The following is a 19,506-nucleotide window of genomic DNA, read 5'->3' on the forward strand; positions in this document are numbered from 1 at the left end:
CATACATACGATCTCGTGACGACTTACCCACCGTTTTACTGGGTGAACTTCCCGGGTCCCACTCTCTGTCTCAGGGTGTTATGTCGGGTTCCCGTGATACGACGGCCCCAGGCCAGGAGACCTCCTCTCTTACATACGACCTTTTTATATGCACACTGTCTCATTCTCCCCCTTCTCTTCGCGTTCTCCTCCTCTTCGTTCGATCTCCTTCCGCCCCCCTCGACCCAGCGGCCGCTGCTTCGCTACTTCGTGTCCTTGTTCCTTCGCAAGATCCGATCTTGTTCGTCTTTTCTCGTCGGATCCCGCCTCGCCGCGCGTGATTGATCGATCAATGCCACGCCTGGAGCTGTAGAAGCGGCCCCTGACGCTCCGCCTGGGAGAGGAGAGCTATAGCATGCACTTTAGGAGCGCGTAGGGGTGAAGAAGGCTCCCTGGCTGGCTACGGACGCGGAGATGGAAACCTCGGGGATGGAGGAGGAGGCGGCGTCGGCGGCGGGGCCTGCTCGGGTGGTGAAGGTGAAGCGGAAGCTTGTGGCCTCGTGCTTGACGTGCCCCATCTGCAATAAGCTCCTGCGGGATGCTACAACCATCTCCGAGTGCCTTCATACGTGTGAGCACACCCGCCTCCTCCTCTCCTCTCCCCTTCGCTTCTTCCTCCTATTTGGTTCTCGTCTTTCAGAAGTTTCGTGGTCGTGGTCTATGGCTTTGTACCTTGTTTACGAGGATTCGTCGTGGGGTCTGGTTGCTCCGGTCTTCGTTCTATGTGATATCTCGGCGTCACGATACTCTTTTGTGGTAACAAATTACATGCCAGTTAGTCTCTGAGATTAGAAACCGATGGAGGTCCGGTCCTTAAAGGTTGGATTTTTGGTATGACTTTAGCTTTCCAATTCCTTCACTTTGGCTATGATGCGTCATGGTCGCATGCATTGGTTTTCAATGTTCTCGCGTTTATGTTGACTCGGTATCATCTCTGCTTGGATTCCTTATTATAGAGATATGTATCTTTATCAAATCAATGTGGCACTTTATGAACCGAGGAAGGACATCAATGCATGCAGGGAAATGATAGAGTTCATCTTTGCCTTTACGTAGCTGCATATATGATTCATTAATATTTCCGAAATTTTATCTAGGGAAGTACATGTTGAATATTGATATTTCCTGACGAGTCGTTTGTGTATGTATTTATTGGGTTTGCATTAGTTTTCTCATAACCACGAATCCACGATCATACATATATGTTGCACTCTCCTTTATGTTTATTATTCAACTTTGAAAAAAAAGCTACTACAGTTTTCTCTTTTTTTCGGTCGAATATCATTTGTTTATATAAGAAATGATTGTGTTTCTTCCTGAAAGATTATGATTTTGATTTTTGAGTTTTGCTACTAACTGAAAATTATATTTCTTGACGAATCATTTTTTCACACTTCAGTTACATAGGTTTATGCATTTATCTCCTAAATCTTCCTATCGTGTACCATGGGTTGATCTATTACCACCTCGTACAGTTTGCAGGAAGTGCATATATGAGAAGCTTGACGAAGAAGAGACAGATTGCTGTCCTGTCTGCAATATTCATCTAGGTTGCCTTCCTGTAGAAAAACTCAGGTAATTTTGTTTTTCTTCTAGATTGCATACTGTGTTTTGTATGGATTTCTCATGCATCATCAATCCCAGTTGCATTTGCTCCATTTAATACAATTGTTTGAGCCAAGAACCTCTATAACTCACTCTGTAAGTTCAATTTTCTATCATACCACTACTACCTTTGTAAAATAGACTAGGTGAATGCAAGACAATTCTAGATAAGAGGAAAAGGAGTGATATATTAGCTAATATTCATCAACAATATCATGGGTTCATGTGCTATTTTGTTGCATAGCTTGTTTCCTAGTTCTTGGTGGGGTGAAAGTTAATCAACTTGTAGTTTGAATTTCTGGCCTGAATAAAATAAGTTTGGCATGAGAAATTATTATGATTCCTTAGTGATGAGGTCAAATTTAAGAGATAATGAGAAGGTGAATGCTTTTTAGAAGTTACATTGAATGCCATATGGGATTTGGGGTTTGAACTTCAATATGAAGAAAAAATTGAGTTCAATGAATTTTTAGTGTAGATTTTAAAAAATCTTAAGGTTGTTCCTTTTTCTCCCCTTTTCCCTTTCTTCTCCGGTTTCAATTTAGTTTAATTATTTTTAGAATTTTTTTCACAAACAAAGGAAGCAAATGCATAAAATTTTATCTTGCAAGATTGAGAAAGTGAAGACGAGGGTTTTTGAAATTATGCTCGACTAAGTCATGCAAACTCTGCAAGTTTGGAGTCTTTGAACTATGGAGACTTGGAAGACAGCTAACGCATAATGCTCTCGAGTGCTGCTTATCATAGGATGTTTGCAGTATGGAGTTGTAAATTTATGTGACCTTACTGTAAATGCCACATCGGATGCCAAGACATATCTTTCTAAGGAAAAACTATGCTGATAATTGTCAGTTTTCAAGGAAAATCTATGCAGATAACTATAAGTTCCTGATCTTCAAAGCAAGGTAACTAATTAGCGCAAGCAATTCAGAGCATCTGTATAAATAGTTTGATTTGAGGAATATAGGTTAGAGGTTAGATGGTTTATTTCATATATGACTCCTGGATTTGTGAAAATAAAGTGAACATCATCAAGTGTGAATGCTATAGGCACATATTAACAATTGAAAGTTGGATTTTTTTTTTCATCAACAATGCAATTTAGATATCTATTCTCTTCATACTCAACAATAGATGTTCAGTTTTGTTTTGAAGAATTAAGACAAGTCGTTGAGAGCCTGTTAAATGGAACTAGGTAAGCTGCACGATCAATTATTAATCATGGCTCAGATGTGAATTTGGATTCAAAGTATAGGTGTAGGTTAATCTTAGGAGCAAACATGCAGTGGCTCATGCCAAACGAATGCGTGCAGGCACCAATGTCTACATGGAGCAACACCTTTGTATGGAATCAATTTTGAGTATAATTCATCCAAAAAACTCAGTTTTACTACGGGCTAGTCTCAGCTCCCTCTTCAATGGAGAGACTGGAAGTATGATACCGTACCTGATTTGATATTGATGTTGTTTGCTTGTATATTACATTTGAATCCTGCCTATTGGATATCCAGAAATTCCTATCTTAATCAGGCATTATTTACTCTTAGAAACTGCAAAGCCTTGTATCATGTGGAACATCTTTATTAATCAAACTTAATGGATCAATAAAAAACTTATGTTTGGTTTGGTTTTAGGTTTTGGTTTTCAGTACTCGTTAAGTAAATGAGGAAAGAAGGATGCAGAGGGGACTGCCCTTGTTGCAAATGTAGTTATGGTTTGTAAATTGGAGAAGACATCAAAGAGTTCCAGTGACTTGAGAACCCCGTGCCATGTTCTGTTGTTGCATCATAACTTGGTGCAAGAAGAAAGGGATATCTTTCCTAATAGAGGTGAGATGGCACCAATACTTAAAACCTTGTCACCTGCCACCTACATTTTGAACACTAATCAATTCTTGTCTAATTATAGAATTTAGTGGTTATTTTGGAGCAAGTACTCGCCATCTTAACATATTTAGCTCATGTTATCATCTTTAGAACGGTACTTAATTGCTATAGAGTAGTAACATTTTTATTATTTTTCTTATATGGCATCTCACACATTCATTTTAGCGTTCCCATCTCGAATTCAGGTAACTTTTCTACATTTTATTTCTGAATTGCCAAAGCTTGTTGCCCGCATCATGAAACTTTCCTTTTAGGCTAAGGAGCACAATGTAATAATATATTTCAGCTACCGCTTTCTATTCTATTAACAATTCTTTATCAACACCTTTTTCTCATTGAATAATATATCCAAAGATATTTTAAATATTGCAGGATTTTCTTCTTACATCATAATTATTGTCTCACTTATGTTCTTAATAATGAAATTACATTTCATATATTTCTGCTCAACTTAGAATTTTGATTTTCTAAGGTTTCAAAATCTTGTCTGGAGTAGCATTGATGAGTTTATCTAGTGCTAATGTAGAAAATAAAAGTTTATTTTTTTTAGATTTACATGGATACTATGTCCAGACATAGTAAGCAAGAGGCATGTTTGATTCCTTTTCATTTATAATACATTGACAATATGCTAAAGTTAATTGCTCAAACTCAAAATTACACGTGTATATGTGGATTAATACGTGTTTGAATACAATGCTATTATTTGCAGAGCTGATCATAATCTGCAAGATTTGAGAGCAAAGATATTTCCTCTAAAGAAACCGAAAAATGGAGCATGTGATAGTGCCCCATCCATTATATTGCCTGTTAGAAGAAAAGAAATTTCTCTTTCTTCATTGGTGAACTCTCCAAGAGTAACTGCACAGACAGGTCCAACAGGAAGGCGAAAAAAATCAGTTGGCAATAAGACTGCTGCATTTCATGGTTGTGAATCAGCAGTCTGTAAAAATGAGGATGATACAACCGATAAGTTTGTGAAAAAATCAAGCTCAAATGGGAACTCTATCAAGCAGTCTCTTAGCGGCAGACAGGTAAACTCTGGTTTGTTGTGGCTTAAGTTTGCTACTCAAATTACAAGTATTTTTATTAAATTCTTATAGTTTTGAAACTTAACATATGTTTCATTGTTGAAACAAATTTCAGGCTTGTTCAAATTCCAACAGTTCCTACAGTAATGCTAATAAAAATACAGAGAATGGTGACAAGACTATTGAGGATAGGGAAGAGCTCTGGGAACCTTTGAATTGCTTAGTTGAAGCTGCAAATAGAACCAAATCTTCTAGGTCAGGTTCACAGAATCCTATCATTAAGCCTGAGAAAAAAAAACTTCTTGATGGTGATACAAATACTAACAAAACCATAATTGAGCATCTTCACGAGTCCAAAGCTCAGGATGAGAAAGATGGCAATTTTCAAACAGCTCGTATGAAAGTAAAGGCCAGAAGTTTGAAGGCAGTGAATGAGAAAAAGGGTACTCTTGTCAACTCCACCCAGACATTACTTGATGCTCAAAGTGATAAAAAGATAGCTCCACTGTGGTTTTCCTTGGTTGCCTCTTCTGACAAGTTAAGGAGCTTGAGAACTGGATGATTTTTGTTTCAGTATTTTTAGGACACATTTTGTTTTCTGTTGTCCTTTTACTTATCTCATGTGCAATGGATTCAGGACCGGCGATCTCTTGTTTCCCCAAATATCAACTAATTATTTGAGGATAAAGTGAGTTGAATTTTCTGATCATGCTCAAGCGACTCTGTAAAATTGAAAATATGTTATTGTTTCTGTTTCTTTTCTTTCATATTTCCTAAATTATGAGGAAGTATCTTATAGTGTCCAACTAACTTGTTTATTACTAGGGTGAAGTCAACACCAACATGTTATTTCTGCATTGGTGTATTTGTTGAGTTTGTTAATTTTTCTTGATAGACATAGAGTTCAACTCAAATGAAAGTTTAGCTATATTCTTTTTTATTCTACTTAGCTTCCCCTATCAACCATTTGATTGTTCCTTTTATTCTTGATTGCAGAGATGGTAATATACCCGTTTCTTACATTCAAAAGTACCTTGTCAAGAAGCTCAATCTTGTCAGCGAAGATGAGGTGAGTCTTCTCTCTGAATTGTATAGACATTGCTTTCTACATTCCAAGTTTATTATGTATTCATGATTTAATGATGTGTTAATCTAGAAACTTATTTATGTATATTTGCGAACAAATTATGTATCATGAAAATTGCATGTGTCTTATGCAGTCTTTAAATGTTTGTTTCTAGTTTTGTATATTTGGTTCCATGAAAATCATCCTTCAAATGTATATATATGAACTTCCTTGAATGCGATGTCGAGGTTTTGTTCGAAACTTAATTTGTTGCCATGGAAGAATATTTACTGGCCACTACATAACACCATCAGTTGCTCCTTTAACAAATCACTTCTTTATGCTTAATTTCTGTCTCCAGGTTGAAATAACATGTCACGACGAACCAGTGCTGCCCACAATGTCCCTGCACAATGCGGTCGAACAGTGGCTGAGAGGAACACTGCCGTCGCAGAGGCTACCGGCAGTTATCGGCGGTTCAGCCAAAGAGTTTGTGGTGGTGCTAGGCTACAGACGGCGCCAAATTGCAGCATGATGAATGTGAGACCGAGCTCGAGCCATCCACACTGAGCTGAACGTAACCTTGCGCGTCGGATCCTTCAGCATTCAGAGATGGTAAAAAAATGAGCCTTGATCTTGCATCTGATTGCTTCTTGTTTCATCCTCTTCAGTTCATAGTTTGTGCTCCAGGCAAAATTCAGATCTTCATGAGGCGTTATTATTCATAACGTAGCATAAAAGTGGTGCCATGTTTCTAATTAGAGGAGAAAATTAAATGATGTGATTTATCATTTTCTATCTGTTTATTGGTCGTTAATTTGGTGATTAGTTGTCCCCGGGGCATGGTACCGCGGTAGGATATTCAGGTTGTCATCCAGGCACCTGCGGTTCGATCCTCAGCTACGGCGTATTTGCAAGAATTTTCCTCCAAATGGGGAACGCAATCAAAGGATGCTGGGCGTCTGAGTTGGCTATCGCGTACGCTTCCCGATTTATCTGGTGGTCGGTGAGAAACTTTCGTGGGGTCGGATCGCTAACTAGAATTATCATTTTTTTTTAATTTGATGATTGGTCCAATATAAAAACACATCGTAAACGTAATAGAAAATTCATTATTTTTCCATTATTTTTCAATATATATATTTTTAAAATGTGTACAATGGAATTCAAAAATATTTTTTTTCCCTTTCAAATCGAAGTTTAATTAATACTTATAGTAGATAGAACTAAAAGAAAGTATTTTCGAATGGGATAGAATTTAAAATTTTTTAAAATTAGTATTCACAATTAATATTAATATATGTTAATTTTATTGGAATCATTATAGTAATACCTCTTCTATTATTTATTTTTTAATTAAAAGAGTATGTTACTCTTTCCGTCTCTCTTGTAAAATGATACAGTTGCTCTTAAATATATATTATTTAATTGATTTTGATTTGGATAAATCGGTTTAATTACAAAATCAAAATCATAATTATTACAATATTAGTATGGACTTGGCTTGTTAATATAATATTCATATTATAACAGTTTTAATTTTATAGTTACTTACTTATTTCTTTAATAACATTCATATTGTAATAATTACAAAATTATAATTATTCTAATGCAATTTATCATCTTCATATATTTAGTTCATATATTTAGTGGAATGATCCATGAATTAAATTTGGAATCAATTTGTCAAAAAAAAAAAAAAAAAAAAAAAAAAAAGAATTTGAGGACAACTGTCTTATTAATGCCATTTTATAGGGTTGGTGGATCTCTCTTTTTGATTTAAAAATAAATGAAAAAGGAATTCTAATTTATAGATGTTCTTTTTTTTTTTTTCTGATAAATAATAATATTGTGATCGAGACAAAATTGAGTTCAAGTCAACACAGTAACAACATTAAAGCACCGACCTCAAGTGTACCAACACTACACTCCTTCCTCTTAATAGCGTAGACTTCGAGTCCACCTATCTATATATCCTCCTCCTCCTCCTCCTCCTCCTCAAGCAAACTCGATCCCACATGACGACTACATTACAGTACTGCCGTTGTAACTCCATGTTTCAGATCGTCTGCTTTCTGGTTTGCTTGCTGCTCGTATTGTGCAGCTCGATAAGCGTTAGCCATTTGGGGGGATGGGCAGGGCAGGCGGAGCTGGCGGGACAGGCCATTGGGGCGGGGGGTGGGCAGAATTGGGGGAGTGGGTCTTCAGGCTGCAGAAGGCCACCGGCTCCTTGCCATCCGATGCCTCCCGTGTATGTTCCAAATGCGCCACCCTCGCATAGGAACCCCCTCAAACCGTGACAAAGCCTATCATCCAATTCCATGAATTCCTAGCTTGATAATAAATATGTATATATATATAATCTGAATATTTAGATTTCTATACGACTTGTCTATCTTACTTTTGCTATATCACTAGACTTTTCAACTTTTAATTAAATGGTAGTTGTAATTGAGTTTAGCTGCCGTTTATATTTTCTATGCAATCAATGTAATATAATTCTGAAACATTCCTAGCTAATATACTGCATATTTATGGGTATAATGAAAGATCAAAAGTTAAAAGAAGTAGATTTGGATGTTCTCATAATATAATTCTTTCTCTACAATCTCCGACATCAACTACATATCGAGCATCTCTTTGGATCCATAAATATATATATATATATATATATATATATATAGCCACCGATCTCCATAAATTAATCTTTGAATTGTGTTTTGTTTTTTCTCTTTTCTTTCTCTTTGAGTCTTTGTACAGTTAGATGGGCATCTAAGTCCATCAATATGAGAGTCAAGCAAAAATAGTCAGAAATCAATACGCTAAATTGAAAAAAAATGTATTCTTGACTTTCTGTCACACTTACCAATAATTAGTCATGCATACATGTAATATAATATATAAATATATATAAATTAATATTTTAGATTCAATTTGGACGACGCTTAAGAACCCACTAGTAAATTACTATAATAAATTATTTCTCATAAAAAAATAATTTAATTTTATTTATCAAATATTAAATGAATAAGAATAAATACTATATTTAATCTTAGTCAAAAATTAAGAAAAATATACTCTCTAATATCGCTGGCTAAAATAATTATAGAAATTTATTTGCTCACGATATTATCAATTTTAAAATGTAAAACTAAAGAAAATCATGATAGTACATAATTTTTATATAAAAATAATCATAAAAAATTATTAAAAGTTATTAATGGAATTTAATTTTAGCTTCATCAAAATTAATTAGGGATGGTTCATAAAATAGTAAGATAGTAAATTCAATAAATTTTTTTTCAACACATAAAATAATTAATAATTATCAATTACTCGCCTAGAAGAAATAAATTCCAACAAAGATTGTATTAGTAAACCAGTAGAAAATTAGTAGCTTAAATCACCAGATCACATGTAACATCGGTGTAGATTCAATATTTCAATCCAAAATGGAATTTGACTGCTTTTGATGTACCATATTTATCTTCATCATTTTAGAACAATGAAATGTATAATCAAATTTAGACGTGGCTGGTTTTGATGGGATGGTGATTATGTTAATCTTTTAATTGTGTTTTTCATTTCCTTTTTCTTCCTCTTTATCTTTGTACAGTTAGATAGGCATCTAAGTCAATCAATATGCCAAATTGGAAAAACGTTTTGCAGACTTTAGATAGGTCAAAAATTTTCACTTGAAAATAATAATTGATCCGATTTGAAAGTGAAGAAGGTGGATGGCTAGAAAACATAGTTTTGTCGTTGATTTGATGAGGACTTTTCTTGATCTTGTATGTCACTAAAAGTGTTAGTGTCGAGCTAGAAAAGAGATCGTAGGTATTGATTTTCCGATTATTAAGTTAGTGATCAAGTCACAACAAGTGGAATGGACAGTATCAAGAGCGTGTAAAATTATGTAGTGTCTCGTACCTGTGCTAAAATTATCTATGTCACTGTTATGTCTATGCATGAATTTTGAGACACTTCTAAGAAAGGACAGATCATAAAATGACTCTAACACCTTTCCTAAAATGAATTTGTAAATCTTTATGATTTTACAGGCTGAAAGATTTGAAAGCACGATTTATCTACAGAATATCTTCTATTCTCCGTGGCACAAAATACTAAAAAGGAACACGAGGCCTTTAGACCATGGGCCCACCATAAGCTCCCTTGTCTCTGTGACCGAGACCTTGCTACAGTCTAACCGGTAACTAGTCATGGGAATTTCTAGATCGGCCTTGCTGAGTATAATCGAGGACTCAACCTTTACTCGGCCTCTTCACTTGGCTCAAGTGTATAATATGTCCAATCAGTCCATAGGTCCGATCAATTGGAGCAATTGATGGAGGTACTTGATACCTGTCTTTAGGCCTTGTGCATATGCCGGAAGTCAAAACATAAGGCTCAACCAACCTGAAGGTTCGGTCGGGTAAGTCCTCGATCTGTCTCAAGCTCCACTAGTAAGGAGATAAAAAATCGGGAGTTGAGGTTCGACCGACCAGTTGGTCCGGTCCGATGAGATCTTTCGGTCAGATGAGATCATTCGCCGACCCCTTGGACTTTTGACCTGCATTCAGGGGGTCTATCTTAACCACTGTATTATACGTCTCCCCTTCAAATCTAATCGAAAGAGGCTGTAAGTCCGATTAACTAAAGACTTGTCCAAACATATTAAGCAAGATGCATATTAGATTCCTTTTCATTTATAATACATTGACAATATGCTAAAGTTCATTGCTCAAACTCAAAATTACAAGAGTATATGTGGATTAATGCGTGTTTGAATACAATACTGCCATTTGCACAGCTGATCATAATCTGTACGATTTGAGAGCAAAATATTTCCTCTAAAGAAATCGAAAAATGAAACACACACTACAGCTCCATAGACAAAAAAAAAAAAAAAAAAAAAAAAGTCTCTGAAGTTCAGTTTTCTGTCTCTAAAGAAAATTTGAGATGAAATATTCCGTCTCTAAAATCCATTATTGAAAGACCTATTGCTAATTTAGGAGATGGAAATATTCGCTCTCTATTTTAGAAAAGGATTAGAAAATTATTTATAAATCTATTTTAAATTAATCAAATGAAATTAGTTTCAAATACAAAATTTGTCTCTAACTTTTATTTTAAATTGGTCATTAATCTTTCTCGAATAACATATCAAATATAATTTTAATCTGTTTATAATTCTATTTATAAATTCATATATAATTTTATTTTTATATTTATCACTAATTTTTATTATATTCGAATTACTATATTTCTCATCTACATATTGTTTACAAGAAACAATCTCACATTTCAATAAATTAAAAATATTTAAAACAACTATTTTTAAATCTAAACATTTAACTATTAATCAAACTATGATCATATAAATTTTAAAATCTCACCATAAATAATCTAATCTTTACATCATCTATCACGACATTCACGAAGATAAAATTCTCTTGGATATAAATGACTTGTATATCCCATCTCTGCTTACTTTCTATTATAACTAAGTTTTAATTTTTTTTTTACTTTCAATAATTTCTTTCTTCATCCTCTTGTTAGTAACACACATATTCAATTTCTTATAACAGTTCTTTCTTCTTCTTATTAGAGGGCATCTTGTTGGAACTTCCATTTTATGATTATCCAAAATGTTGATCGTGTTCAAATCCATACACCCTCTCTTTATATGGATCAGCTATCGTATTCCACAATGATTTGAGATTGAATGAAAGATGAGTGATGATCAATATTTTTATCTCTCTATATTATTACTGTCCATATTACAATAACTTATATTAGTTTAATTAATAAAAAACATATAAGTGAAATGTCAACACGATATAATAAAAAAATAATGAACAATTGATTATTTTGACTTACATTAACTTGGGCCAATTTATTGTTCACAAATTCTCTGATACATTGCTTCCTTTTTTACATTCATGAACCTATATTTCATTTGATATGTTGTCAAATTTAGGCATTGTATCATGTTGCCTACATACATCATAATTAAAGTAAATATTATATAACTCAATAATTTATTCAAATTATATACCACTAACTAGCATTAATATACTCATCTAGTATGGTAAGAGATTACATATCTGTCATCCTCCCCTCCTATCTCCCCCTTGATATTCTTTTGTTGGAACAAAAATTCTGTTTCTACTTGAAGTCCTACATCAATGTTAAATGTCTTACAAGCATTCAAACCAAAAAGGTACAAGCCAATTATAGTAAATCATGTGCACCTACTAAATACAACTAATTGTGGAAGCCTTTTAATGGATTTTTTTGATCTTTAGTCCGATCCCAACTGAGCTATCCCCATTATTTTTTTTTGTCCCCGAGCTATGGTATCATGGTAGGACATTCAGGTTGTCACCCAGATACTTACAGTTCGATTTCCAGTTATGACATATTTGTAAAATTTTTTCTTCCAAATGGGGGTTGCAACCAAAGGATGTTGGACTTCTGGGTTGACCACCGCGTGTGCTTTCCAATTTATCCTGATGGCCGATGAAAAACTTCTGTGGAACTGAAATGATCACTCTAGAAATAGTTAATAATTAACTGGGATTATTATTTTCTTTTAATGGATTTTTTTACCATTGAATAAGGGGGATTTTAGAACCCAACTTTCTTTTTAAAAAATAGCTTAGAAAATTGAAGCTCGCTTTGAAAAAAAAAAACTGATAAATTTTATTATATCTGAAATTGTTATAAGACAAGGGCATTCAAAGTACAATAGGACAAAAAAGTAGCATTTAAGAAGGAATAGTTAGTATAAATCTTGAATGTCCATATCAAGACAATACTAGAGGCGTTTGGCTCTATTGGCAAATATTTTGGATTGAGTTTTGTCATTCCTCATCTTGTAGGCCGCTGTAAAAGCACACACATTACGTTCATAACTTTAGAAGTCAAATTTGGTAAACACCAATTCTATAAATAACTCATCACCATCTGATTATTAGCTACAAGCTGACTTGCATTTGCATATTTCTTGTAACTAGTATATCTCATTCCCGACATGAGTTTCAACATCTCTCTCAATTTATTGTAACTTGGATTCCTAAGAAGTGAAACTTCTTTTACTGCATAACTATAACTTGGATTCAAAAGGTTTGCATGAGTCAATTGCAAACAAAAACAATAGGTTTGTCGTGCAAACGTTAAACTCTCACAATCGTGAGCGCGATCCACTCCCCGCGATAACAACCACACGAGTTGGACGCTGGAGGCTACCACGTTGGCAATCATGGCAGTGGTCATGTAACACGATTGCTTCAGCGAAGGCGACAAGTCCCGAGGCGGTCTCAGCAACAATTGGCTGCGGACAGTAGAAAAATAAAATAGAGATGTGGGCGAAAGAGAAGAAAAACAGAGATTAGGATTTTGATTAGAATTAACTGAGAATCTTGGATGTTGTGACACGAAGATATTCAGATTAATAAATTAGAGACTGAAGTTTTAAATTATTTTAGATATTTTTTGTTAAAATAAAATAAAATTTATAATTACTTAATAAATTTCTTTTTAATTTATATAAATTTAAAACAGAATTTTTTATGCTTAAAAATTTTTAAAACAGATTTTATGACCAATATAATTTTGTTTAATAAATTTCATTGTAGATAGTTTGTTAAAGGATTAAGTTGTAGGAGTAGTTAGAAAAGGGGATAGAATTATAGCTCTTAAGATAATAGTGGCGAAAGAAACTATGAACATAATTAGCGTATATGCACCACAAGTAGGATTAGATGAAGCTACCAAATCAAGATTTTGGGAGGACTTAGATGAAATATTATAAAATATTCCACCAAATGAAATGATTTTAATAGGAGGTGATCTAAATGGGCATGTCGGAATGAAAAATGAGGAATATGAGAGAGTACATGGGAGTTATGGGTTTGAAACGAGGAATGAGGAAGGAAAAACTATATTAGATTTTGCGATAGTATATGACCTTATATTAGCTAATACATTTTTTAAGAAAAGAGATGAACACTTAGTCATTCAAAAGTGAGAATAATAAATCGCAAATTGACTTTCTTATGGTTAGGAAGAAGGATAGAAAGATTTGTAAAGATTGCAAAGTCATCCCTGGAGAAAGCTTAACTACCCAACATAGGGTAGTAGTGTTGGATATACGCCTCAAACATAGTATCAATAGAAAGAAAATATATACAATTCCTAAAATTAAGTGGTGGAAGTTAAAGGATGGGAAACAAAATATAGTTAAGGAGAAGGTAGAAATACAAGCATTACGTGAAATATACGATGACTCTAATACAACATGGGATAAGATGATATTAAAGTTGAAAATAGTAGCTAAGAATTTACTCGGTGAGTCAAAGGGACATGCACCACTAAGTAAAGAATCTTGGTGGTGGAATGAGAAAGTTCAAGAGATAGTGAAGGAAAAATGAATAGCTTATAACGAATTATATATTTGTAAGAATGAGGAAAACTTAAAAAATATATAATAGCCAAGAAAGAAGCTAAGAAAGTAGTGAATGAAGCAAAAAATGAAACTTTTGAACGGTTATATCAAAAATTGGATACAAAAGACGGGTGAAGAGACATTTATAGAATAGCTAAAGTGAGAGAAAGGAAAACAAGATATCTTAGCCAAATAAAATGTATTAAAGATGAATGTAATAGGGTATTAGTAAATGATAGAGAAATAAAAGAGCAGTGGAAGAGGTATTTCCATCAACTTTTTAATGAAGGCTTAGGTGACTAACTTTACTTAGGTAATTTAATTAGGTCAAATGAACATAGGAATATTAATTTTTATCATAGAATTCAAACTTAAGAAGTAAAACAAACTTTAAATGAGATGTACAATGGAAAAGTTGTTGGACCAAATGATATTCCGATAGAGGTATGGAAGTGCTTAGAGAAACAAGGTATTGAATGACTTACAAAATTATTTAACATGATATTGAAAATAAAAAGAATGCCTGATCAATAGAGGATCAGTACTCTAGTTCTGTTATATAAGAACAAGGAAGACATACAAAATTGTGTTAGTTAGAGCCCTAGAGCCAATCATTTGATGATTGTATGGACTCATGTATATCATATTCTTGTATATATATTAAGGCATTTGGTTTTTGGTTATTATGCTTATTTGTATTAGTGCCAGATAAAATAAGTATAGTAACGTCCTTGAGTAGAAGGTTCTTACCTATATCAATCGATTGGTTGAATCGATAGTGAGATGATATATGGAACACTACTCTAAATCATTCCTAGTCGAGTATTAACATTCAGGGACAATGTTAATACAATAAGACTAGCATGTAGGTCAGTTCGATGACTTGATCTCACAAGTCATGGATATAGAGATATCAAGCTGACACATGGGTATGCATTAGAGAATGTATACTGAATGACCCGCCATGACAAAGTATCATGGATCGTTATATGAGTGTCATATACTTTCTTATGTGGCTATTAGTATGACTATTAGTCCTTAGATCCGAAGTCACCATGGATCCCTACATAAGGAGTTATGTACTTTGGTTTCGTCAAACGTCACCCGTAACAGGGTGGACTATAAAGGCGATTACTGGGTATGTAACAAATTATGCAGAGGGATGTGAGTGATGTAGATGAGATCTATCCCTCCCATATGACGGGAGCGACATCAATATTCTTGATAGAGTTAGACCACGAAGTGCATGGCCATGCCCAAATGAGTCAACATTAGATGTTGAGCTCATTTGATCGAGTGAGTCTACTTGGAGTTCAAGATTTAGATTGATTAGAGGATGACACGGTCTATGCCTCACATTGATCAATCTAGATGTCTAGGATAGAAGGACAATGTCACATATTTTGTGAGGAGTCACAATTGGTAGTCACAAGGTGATGTCGGATCTCGACATTCTTGTAACTTGGGTAGTAATGATGTGTTGCTAGATACCGCTCATTACTTATGCTCCTAAATGGGTTTAGGGCATTGCCAACGTTACAAGAACCTATAAGGTCACACACTAAGGACAATTAGATGGAGATTTGGTTCATATGATGAACTAAGAGGATTAGATTCATTTGATGAATCATATTGGATTAAGAGTAATCCAAATTGGGCTAATTGAGTTGGACTCAAGTTGATTCATGTATTCAATGAGTCTAATTTAGATTATGACTCATTAAATCAACTTAATTTAATGAATTAGATTCATTATATTAAGTTGGCTTGAATCATATGGTTGGATTAGATCAACCATGAGAGAGATTTGATCAAGTTTGACTTGATTTGAGAGGAAGAGAAAAAGTCATGTTTGACTTGACTTTTTGCCACATCACTAGTGAGTTGGCAAGATGTGGACCAATAGAATTGCTCCACATCATTAATGTGTGCCACCTCATGGAGGTTACAAGCCTCCATAGCATTTAATGTGGCCGGCCCACATTAAATGAGGAGGTTACACTTGTTGCCATGTCATTTAGTGAGGTGGCAAGATGTGAACCAATAGTGTTGATCCACATCATCCTAGAGTGCCACCTCATGGGGGTTACAACTCTTAATGGTCTCCACATTAATTGGAGTTAATGTGGGGGTTACACCTCCTAGAAGGTGGCCGGCCACTTGAATGTGGAGAACAATTTTCATTTTTTGAAAATTGATTCTATCATTCATTCCTTCTTCTTCCTCCTAGAGTTCTTCTTGCTCTCTCCCTCTCCTCCTTCCTTGGCCGAACCACATAGGTGCTAGCACACCTTGGTTTTTGGTCACCTCCATCTAGTGTGTCCATGTGGATACTTCTAGAGGACCGTACGCTTGACGGTCTTGAGATCCGGCACCATTTGGACGAGCGGGATTCGCGTGGGGCGCGCATCAAGGGTAATGATCTTAACTTTAGTGTAGATATAAAGTTTTACAAACTCGTACAAGAAAAAGGTTTTTCGAAAAATTTTGTTTACGAATCTTTGCACGAGATCCATGGCTTTGGGTGACTCGGGGTTTTCGCGACGCGAAAAAGCGGTTTTCGCGGCCCGACGAACCCAACATTTGAGCCATATGTTCATTGTTACAGTGTGTTTATTATTACCTTCTGTGATTTTCTGTAAATGTTTGTTTTTTTGAGTAATTTTTCCAGCCGAAGCACAAGTGTCTCGGCACTTGTAGGCTTCGGCTACCGGAAAGTTTTCTTTTAAACGGCTTCGTTTTGCCCCAAATCCGTTTGGGACAGCGGGGTCGGGTGCCATTAGATCTCAAAGGAGCAACTCACGATGGTTAGATCGTGAGTAGGGGCATTGCCCCTAACCCCGCAAGGGAATTTGCTTCGCGATTGCACCCGAAATCGCTAAAAACGAACCCGCCGGGAAGATTTTTGTGAAACGGCAATGTCTCGACCCAAATCGTTTTGGGACAGCGGGTTTAGGCGCTGTTGGATCGCAAAGGAACCCTCGCGATGGTTAGATCGCGGGTAGGGGCGCTGCCCCTAGGCCCCGCAAGGGGATCCGTTCCGCGATTGCGCCTGAAACCGCTAAACGGGACCGCCGGGAAATTTTATTCATAAAAATTATAAAAATTATTTTAAAATTATAGAAAAATTATGAAAAATATATAATTTTGAATTATATATTAATTTGTGATAGTCATGGCCCAAAATACCCAATAAGATTGGATTTGTGTTGTAATTCATAATACGGCCTGCGTGCCGTCATATGATTGTGTGTGCTGTATTTTTATTTTTTCCACGGCCTGCGCATCGTGCCTTTCTCTTATTCTGGTTGTAAATTAGATTTAGACTCGAATGTAACTCGAGTTTCAAATTGTAATGTACAAATTGGAGTTGTGGAGGGTCCACACGAGACGGAGTTTCGAGGCGGGCACGAGCAACACAAGGTGGTCAAAGGGAGGAGCTTGGAGAAGCTGTTGACCCTAGGTTGACCATTCGATCTTCTCATTGGCTTGAGAAGATCGTAGTAGGGCCATGACTAAATCACAAATAGATTAATTAATTAATTGTTATGTATCTGATGCATGTTTAATAATTAATTAATTAATTAGTGCCTTAACGATTAGATTAGATCTAAGTCGTGCACATGATGCACCCTTGCGATTAGATTAGATCTAAGTCGTGCACAAGATGCATCCTTCTCGATTAGATTAGATCTAGATCGAACCAACTCTAAATGCCTAACCGTGCCGTGATACCTATCACTACCTCGATCACATGTATTGTTGAATCTGCCAAAGCAGAGCAATACATATTATCTTGGTAGGGTACGGAGGGACAATCTTGGTCCCGCCTATCAACGCATGGGTGAATACAAACTCAATTAGATTGAGTATTCCTAGTTACTCGGTTGGATCGAGTCAACTATAGGCATTATTCCAACGGTTGGAAAAGATAGGTCAAAATCACATCTATATTAACTCTCGGGCGTATTAGCCAAAGCTAACTCGAGTTTTAATATAAATACGGATATTGATTCTATAAACAAGAGTTGCATAGAGATGTAATTGGTAATCGTTACCTACCGATCATACTAAGCCTTGGGCGTATTAGCCAAAGCTAACTCAAGGGTTAGTATGATGTGGATCTTGTCCCACAAGAATTATAGAATTCAGTGGGAGCATCATTTAATTAAAGGCCTAATTAAAATGATTTTAAAGAATATGATATTTATTTCTGCAAATTTTCTGTTGTAGATAACCATGACGTCGAACACGAATTCCTTCTCCCTGCGATCTGTCCTTGAGAAGGACAAGCTCAACGGAGCGAATTTCCTGGACTGGTACAGGAACTTGAGAATAGTTCTCACCCAGGAACGTAAACTGTACATTCTGGAGCAGCCCATTCCGGAGGCTCCTCCTGCCAATGCCCCGCGAGCAGACAAAGATGCTTACAAGAAGCATCAAGATGACGCATTAGATGTGTCCTGTCTAATGCTCGCGACCATGAACTCTGAGCTTCAGAAGCAACACGAGTTGATGGGCGCTTACGATATGGTTGAGCATCTTCACCAACTATATCAGGGACAAGCGAGGCATGAGAGATTTGAGATCTCTAAGGCACTGTTTCAGTGCAAGATGTCAGACGGGGCTCCTGTAGGTCCTTATGTACTCAAGATGATTGGGTACATAGAGAACCTACAAAGACTGGGGTTCCCACTTGGCCAAGAGCTGGCCACTGACTTGATCTTGCAGTCCTTGCCGGATAGCTATAGTCAATTCGTTCTCAACTATAACATGAACGAGATTGACAAGCCACTGCCCGAGCTACTTAGTATGTTACGAACTGCTGAGATTAACCTTAAGAAGGTTAAGCCCATTCTGATGGTCCAGAAGCACAAGGGCAAGGGCAAGCCCAAAGGTAAGGGAAAGTCCCAAACCAAGGGCAAAGGCAAGGCACTGAAGCCTAAAGGAGGGGTCGCCAAGGATGCTACCTGCTTCCACTGCAGTCAGACCGGGCACTGGAAGAGGAACTGCAAGGTATACTTGGAGGATCTTAAGAAGAAGCGAAGTGAGACTTCCACTTCAGGTATATATGTTATAGAAGTCAATCTATCTATTTCTACATCTTGGGTATTAGATACTGGATGTGCTTCTCACATTTGTATTGATGTGCAGGCGCTGAGAAATAGCAGGACATTGACAAAGGGCGAGGTGGACCTACGAGTAGGCAATGGAGCACGGGTTGCTGCTGTTGCTGTAGGGATTTACTTTCTATCTCTGCCCTCTGGGCTTGTACTAGAGTTAGTCGATTGTTGTTATGTGCCTGCATTAACTAAGAACATAGTTTTAGTTTCTTGTTTAGACAAGAAAGGATACTCTTTTATAATAAAAGACAAATGTTGTTCTGTTTATTTAAAAGATATGTTCTATTGTAGTGCACCTCTGATAAAC

At 35.9% G+C, this 19,506-nt stretch overlaps 1 protein-coding gene across 1 annotated transcript; it reads left to right on the forward strand.

Annotated features, from left to right (window-relative positions):
• The first annotated feature begins 158 nt into the window (after positions 1-158).
• LOC122040605 (E3 ubiquitin protein ligase DRIP2-like) lies at positions 159-6,417 on the forward strand. Its single transcript, XM_042599970.1, has 7 exons — positions 159-610; positions 1,515-1,614; positions 4,243-4,564; positions 4,677-5,098; positions 5,199-5,249; positions 5,558-5,630; positions 5,989-6,417. The coding sequence occupies exons 1-7, from the start codon at positions 454-456 to the stop codon at positions 6,160-6,162; spliced, it is 1,299 nt and encodes a 432-aa protein (XP_042455904.1). The 5' UTR covers positions 159-453; the 3' UTR covers positions 6,163-6,417.
• Positions 6,418-19,506: the final 13,089 nt, after the last annotated feature.

Source organism: Zingiber officinale, chromosome 2A (assembly GCF_018446385.1).
Source record: "Zingiber officinale cultivar Zhangliang chromosome 2A, Zo_v1.1, whole genome shotgun sequence".
NCBI classification, from domain to species: Eukaryota; Viridiplantae; Streptophyta; class Magnoliopsida; order Zingiberales; family Zingiberaceae; genus Zingiber; species Zingiber officinale.